The 6,616-nt window shown below is 44.1% G+C and overlaps 1 protein-coding gene across 2 annotated transcripts; it reads right to left on the bottom strand.

Moving 5' to 3' along the window:
* Positions 1-1,065: 1,065 nt before the first annotated feature.
* Positions 1,066-6,295, bottom strand: LOC117859213 (condensin complex subunit 2). Of its 2 annotated transcripts, none has more exons than XM_034742417.2 (13): positions 5,868-6,295; positions 5,679-5,777; positions 5,438-5,555; positions 4,598-4,668; positions 4,459-4,519; positions 4,170-4,370; positions 3,793-4,082; positions 3,408-3,558; positions 3,076-3,332; positions 2,936-2,966; positions 2,413-2,552; positions 2,086-2,196; positions 1,066-1,578 (listed from the first exon to the last, which is right to left on the bottom strand). In XM_034742417.2, the coding sequence occupies exons 1-13, from the start codon at positions 6,156-6,158 to the stop codon at positions 1,363-1,365; spliced, it is 2,037 nt and encodes a 678-aa protein (XP_034598308.1). In that variant the 5' UTR covers positions 6,159-6,295; the 3' UTR covers positions 1,066-1,362. The 2 variants fall into 2 exon arrangements, with proteins under 2 accessions (XP_034598308.1, XP_034598309.1); XM_034742418.2 differs by having other exon boundaries at positions 1,066-1,575.
* Positions 6,296-6,616: the final 321 nt, after the last annotated feature.

The following is a 6,616-nucleotide window of genomic DNA, read 5'->3' as shown; positions in this document are numbered from 1 at the left end:
ATCTTGCAAAGTTGCAATCTTATGAGGCCTGAGTAGCAATCTCTGCTCCCACTGAATCTTCTTCAGCACCATCGCCATTCTCATGTTCCGTTGTCTGATGGTCAGGCGGGCAGGGGTGGCCGGCGGCAGGGGCCAAGCCCAGGGGCGCGGCGTCGGATGCAGGAGGCGGGCAGGGGCGGCCGGCTGCGGGGGCCAAGCCCAGCGGAGGCAGGGAGGACGAAAGCCGGCGGCGGGCGGCGAACGGAGCCGGCGGCGACGGGATCTGCAGGAGGTGGCGGACGGGATCTGGCCGGTCGAGGGTGGTGGGCGGTGGAGGCAGGCGGGCGGCGGACTGAGCCAGCGCCCGTCGGAGGGAGGCGGGCGGCGGACGCTCCCGGTGGCGGACGGGAGCCGACGGCGGTCACGGGATCCAGGCGCGGGGGGCAGACGGCCGGAGGTGTCGGTGGGGTGAGGGTAGCGGGGGAAAATCGCCTCCGGGCCGCTTACAGGATAAGCGGTGCGTCAGTTATTTCGGGCTAAGCGGTTTAGGTGGCAGCAGAAAATAAGCCAGCGTTCGGATGAGCTTATAGCTTATTTCTATCGATAATTAGGAAATAAGCAGATACAAACAGGTCCTGAGATAATTGGATCAAAGCTAATCAGGATTCCTATAAAATATTTACATTAGATAACTTGAAGTTTTAATCCACATCATGTTCTAGATTATTTGTCACCTTTTTAAAACTCATCATTGTAAGGTCAAACCTGTTTTTGCTGGTTGTTCTGCTATGCAATATTTGTCATGGTTGACATCCTTGTCTGTTGAAAGCCACACCTACACATCAGCGTGACCCCTAAGCTCATAAGGTGAGGGAACGACATTTCTCAAATTTTTCTATTGACAGTACAAGGTGAAATCACTATTGCTATTGGTAGCAAAGAAAATCTTTCGAATATGTGCCAGAACATTATTGGTTGGAAAAGCATATAGTTGTCTAAATTTTAGAGGCTTTCATCAGTAGGACCATGTCAACGGTGGTAAGATCATGACAAGTTAGCAGCTACTGTGAAGATTAGGTGCAAACATATAAAAAGTCATTAATATTTAAATGAGATCGGTACCCAATAGCCAGAAATTATGTACTGTCAGCAGAAACTGCCCATCACCTGTTCGTTTAGCCCAAAAGCATTCGCTTCAATGGTTAAATCATTAGCTAGCACCCCCTGGTACGATAGTTCTATCAGATGACATCTAATAAAGTACAATCATCAGAGGATAATATATATATTTACATGATACAATGGCAAAGCATCAAATAATTTACTGCGATTTCCATCCACCATGACGAGACCACGTAAAATGCGTTCAACCGCCAGCAAGGTTCACTTCACATGAGGTGAAGTCGGCATGCATATGTCAATTTCATCCAATGTGGGGCGGTCGTGCAGCGTCAAGCCATGCTCATTTGCCAAATGCAAGAGGCAGATGAAATACAGGTGCGGTGAGATATCAGTTGCTGCAGCATCCGGGTTGCTGCTTGGAAGATCATGCAGCACCTGTGACAGGCTCAGCGGTGATTCAGCTTCCTCATTTTCCTGCTGGACAAAGCACAATTAAAAATTGTATTGTTAAAAATTAGTATTATCACAAACAAGAAGACTGAAGGGTAATCTGTTTGGGCAGGGTGGACCTGGCCCATTACCTCAATAGGAAACCTAGTCAAGAATCTACAATACAAATCTATTGACGTGAAATTGTGATTATTTTGGTTGCCTAGAAAGGTAGTTTCAGCTATAAAGCCCATCATGGCCTCATGTTGCTACCTCAAAATGGAATACTTGACAAGAGTCCTTTTTCCTGAATATCTTCGGTTGATGGTACGTCAAACAACCAATTACCCTAGTTCTACTTTCTACAGATTTGCCAAATAGGTCAGGAATGATAATGATACAAGCAAGAAGAAAGCTTGACAATTTGCAACATACTGCTTTCAGCATAGTTCCGCAGGGTTTGTTCAAAAATAAGTTTTGTGTTCCTACTACTGACAGTGGGCAAATCATTTGATGACAGTGTTCCGCACGAGACTGAGAGAGCATTTGCCTTACCCGATTATCAGTCTCAGCAGATGCATGGATGTGATTCCAAAGCACTTCTTTTAAAGCATGAACATCCACTTGTTTTGATACCTTGTCGTATTGTATATCAATCTTGTTGACCTTTGATTCAAAACAAGCAGACATCAGCTCAAACTTGGGGGTCATAGTCATACCCAAAGTTATAGGTATACCACAAAAATGCTACATTAAATTGATGTTTTCAACACGTTAGGGAAAAAAACAGACAACCAGACACCACATAATTATAGAATAAACAAGTTCCTTAAGGGAAAATGGATAGCTTAAAAGGGTAAACGTATAGAACAAGGAACATACCTGTCTCGGTTTATTGATAAGGTTTACTGGCTCCTCTACATCACTGCAGGCATGTCCTTCATCAATGTGATCAGTGCAAAAGTTATCATCATCCCAAGGTTCAGATGGCATGAAGTTATCATTGTTCTCCACTGGAGTGTCTACAATCAAAAATGTGTTACATGCAAAACCATATTTATCAGGAAAATTGGGCAATGCAGAAATTCCCGTAGAAGATTTTACACTGAAAGGGTCGAACTGTAAGACATGAAAGAAAAGTCTTTTAAGAATACACTGATTTAAAAGAGTAACAGCTCAACAGGATGGTACCTAACATGTAAGACCCCCCACCACCACACACAAATAAAAGAGCCCCAAAAAAGAGGCTAGGCACAACAGTACTTGATTTGTATCCTTATTATATAATAATGGTTTTTCAAACTTCAAGACTTCTTGGTTATGTGGACAGTTTTTGAAAAGCATGCATACTGAAAAAACTAACAAGCAAATTTTCTTCACTTATACCTAATTTGGCAAAACTTACCATGTGATTTTCTTCTTCTCTTAGCAAGGCACTACAAAGGAAAAAGGTTCAGCAGTTATTACAAATAATAGATCACTGCCTCTCAGAATTTAGTGACAGGTCAATTTGTTAGAACAATTTTCAAGAGAAGTAAACATTACCAAAACATCTGGAAGAAGAAATAATTTAACAAGGCTTTCAGGCCGGTAATGGCAATCTTCTGGAAGTCTATTACTGCAGATAGCCCTATTTGCGGGAAGCAGCAATGACTTCGGATTTTTGGGAGGTGCGAAGATATTTAGAGGCTCATTGTCCAGTGCTTTTGTGAAATCAACATCAGGCTCATCCTTGGCTCTTTTCTTCTTCATCTTATTTGGTATTTCTGATTCAACAGATGAAGTTGGGGCAGCCTCCAAATCTAAACAAATGTGAGCTCAAACATTAAAGAATGCTACCTCAATGAAACCCAAGAGAAGTTCATACCAGGCAGTACCTTTAGCTTTGCGATATTTCCAGTGCTCAGGTCCTGCCCAAGCATTTGTCTTTGAAGTGCCCATGCCAAGCAACAAAAGATCTGCAATTTTGTCAAGCTTTTCATCTGCAACAGTACCTTGAGGAATCTCAACAGTGTATTCATCAAATTCCTGCATACCAATATAACTGTGCAATAAGGTTTTGATCTTTAAACAATTCAGTCTCAAGAAACTTAAATTAAAGGCAAGCTGAAATAATCTGCAGTCAGCATCAAACTGTAGCAACATATTTTATGGCTACATATGTATCTTCAAAATATATGAATCTGTTCGATTAATTTGTGTTTCTGCTACTATTTTTGCCGAGGACCATTTCTGAATTTTGCCTAGTCTGCAGGAAAATACCTCTTGATAGTTTGTTGAGTTGGAACCCACTGGGTTGTAGTTTTCGTCGTAAGCATCCTCATGGTCATCACAACCACCAAAATCCCACATTCCAGACTCCGGTATGAAGCTATCATTATTGTCTGCTTCGTTACCGTTAACCATCTCATCTTCCATCACTGGCATTTGCCCAGAAGATAACCCGTGTGATGGCCTTTCGTTTTCTCCATCAAACTGAGCAACAATGTCCCTCAGGGTTGGAGAAATATCATTACATAGAGGCATTTGAGCAACCATTTCCTCAATTTGCTCTGTCCAATATTAGAAATTTATTGACACCCCAATTGCAAGCAAGATGCAAAGACCACAAGGAGAAGCAAGCAATAAAATGATATTACCTTTAGCAAATGAAAGGTCAATCACCTCAGCCTTCTCAGTTTGCATATCACTTAAGATACACTTGTCTGGAGCTTCAAATGAATCAAACAACACACGACAGCTGCCATAGACACCAAGGTTATACAACAAAAGACCCTTCGCCCCACCTTCATCAAACTGAGCTGTAGTTTGATGGTATAGAGGATCCACTGTGAAAGCAACTAGTAGCAAGCATGGCATTTCAGCCCCATGGTAGAAGAATTTTCAACAGAAGCATAGTGAGAAACTGAGAATAAGCTTGAAACTTACCATCAAATTTCTTTACATTAAGAGCCTCATATGAGGACTCCAACGTTGATGCTGGTGAAATCTAATGAACAAAAAGGAATTAGCAATAATGCAGCAGAATTGAAGTGAAAAAATCAGCACTGTGTTCAAAATGAAGTACCCTCCTATCAGCGTCCTTTTTGCTGATACCCTCATCTTGTGCAGGTTCACCATTGCTTCCTTCTTCCGTATCTTTAATGGCAACAGACAAATCAGAACATCATAGTGAAGCAGCATTATGTTATCTAAGTATAACACAGTAAACAGGACCAATGTATCACTAAATCTTACAACCATACAGTGCTCTCAAATTTGAAGCACAAAACAGTAAGAAAAGAGCAAATGTTCCCAATTCCACTAACGGCCTTTTGCACAGGGTGCATACTAGTGCATGAGTGCACAAGTTGTGTAAAGCTATGTAGCATATTAATGCGATGTTGAGCAGTTTCTCCTAAAGGAAAACTGACAAGAAGAACCATTCTAACAAGGCAATAAAAAGGTCTCTAAAATCTGTTTCATTTTCCAATCAATTTAAAGCAATGACCTTTTAGGTAACTCATAAACCCATGCTGCATGACAACTTAGAATTTTTAACTCGTTTTAGGGATATCCACCATAATGCAACTAATTGGCACAGGATATAGACTCAGTTGAAGAAGCAAAAATATGCAGGTTCTGTTTCCTTTCTCCAAATCTTTTTAAACAATCACTAAACTAGAAGATGACAATGAAGCAGCATATCTTATTAAGATGAACCATTATTTAGAACATAGTGGTGCCAGTAAACCATAAGCCCATTCTGTATGCAGCCTTCCTTTGGATTGTTATAATTCAAGCATTTCGGTAATACTCTGCATAAAGCAAGTAATTTGCACTGGATAGAGAACTCCAACAAAGGAGTAAAATTTCTCTGAGAGAGATACAATATAAGAATCCATTTCAAACTCCAGTGGATCCTCACCAGCCTCTTCACCCCTTCCGGCACGGTTGATCCCACCGAGCACCTTGTATGCCTCGGAGTGCACGGAATCGACACGAAGTGAGTAGATCTTGACCCCAGCCTCCAGAGTGCAGCTTGCCTGGTCCGTAAAAGCACCACATATTCCCAACCAAACTCAAAACACAGCCGACCAACCTCCTCTCCAGAAAAGATTGGCAAGAAGAATTGAAGTAGGAAATTAAAGATATTTGCAGGTCGGTACCTTCTGGAAGTTGGTCTCGTCCTCCTCCTCCCCCGCCTGTATGATCTCGCTAAGGTGGTCGATGAGCCCCAGCTCCCACGTGTTCTTCTGGTTAATTTTCTGCCAGATTTTCCCGGGAAAGAACAAAACGAAAAACCTTAGCGAGAGGAAAGGAGCGGCCTAGGGTTGGGAGGCGGGCGCGGCGCGTACGTTCTCGGATGCGAGCTTGATGCAGTTGTGGAAGAGGTCCATGACCTGCTCGCGGTTGAGGAGGTCGTGGTGGGGGTCCTTGGAGGGCGCGATGGAGGCGGCGAGGGAGCGGCGGCGGACGGAGGCGGCCCGCGCCGCGGCGCGGGCGCGGGCGCGCTCGAGCTGGTCGTCGTTGGAGCCGAGCGGGAACGCCGGCGGCGGCGACTGCAGCAGCACCCGCGAGCCGGCCGCCGTCCCGCGCGCGGGAGGCGGGGTCCGCGCCGGCGGAGGGGCGTCCTCGGAGGGCGGCATGGCCGTGCGGTCGACGGCGGCGGCAGAGGAGGAGGAGGAGGCGAGGCGTTGAGTGGGGAATTTTTTTGGGGTGTCGTTCGGGCTCTCTCCTTCCCGGTTGTGATTTCAAATTTCGGGGGAGATCGTGTGCGGGACAGCAGGGTAGGGTTGGTAACGGACAAATTTATGAGGCGTTGTGAGCTTTGGGCTTCCGCTGCCTCGGTTTTTTTAGGCATAACTCTTTATTCATCGACAAGAGTTACAAACGATTTGATGCGGATTTAAAGACCAAACTTGCCTACCAAATTCAACATAAATCGCACTTCTTACAATAGTATGAGCATCTATATTAGAGAGTCTATTTTCATGAATAAAATTAGCAGTGCTAAATTGCGCTGTTGTAGCCTTTTATCTCCTTGATAATATGACCATGAGCGGCCATTTCTCCCTCCTTGATTCCTCTAATCACATTAACATTG

This window comes from Setaria viridis, chromosome 5 (genome assembly GCF_005286985.2).
Source record: "Setaria viridis chromosome 5, Setaria_viridis_v4.0, whole genome shotgun sequence".
Lineage (NCBI taxonomy): Eukaryota > Viridiplantae > Streptophyta > Magnoliopsida > Poales > Poaceae > Setaria > Setaria viridis.
The sequence above is the reverse complement of the archived record's forward strand: the minus strand, read 5'-3'. Positions and strand labels throughout refer to the sequence as shown.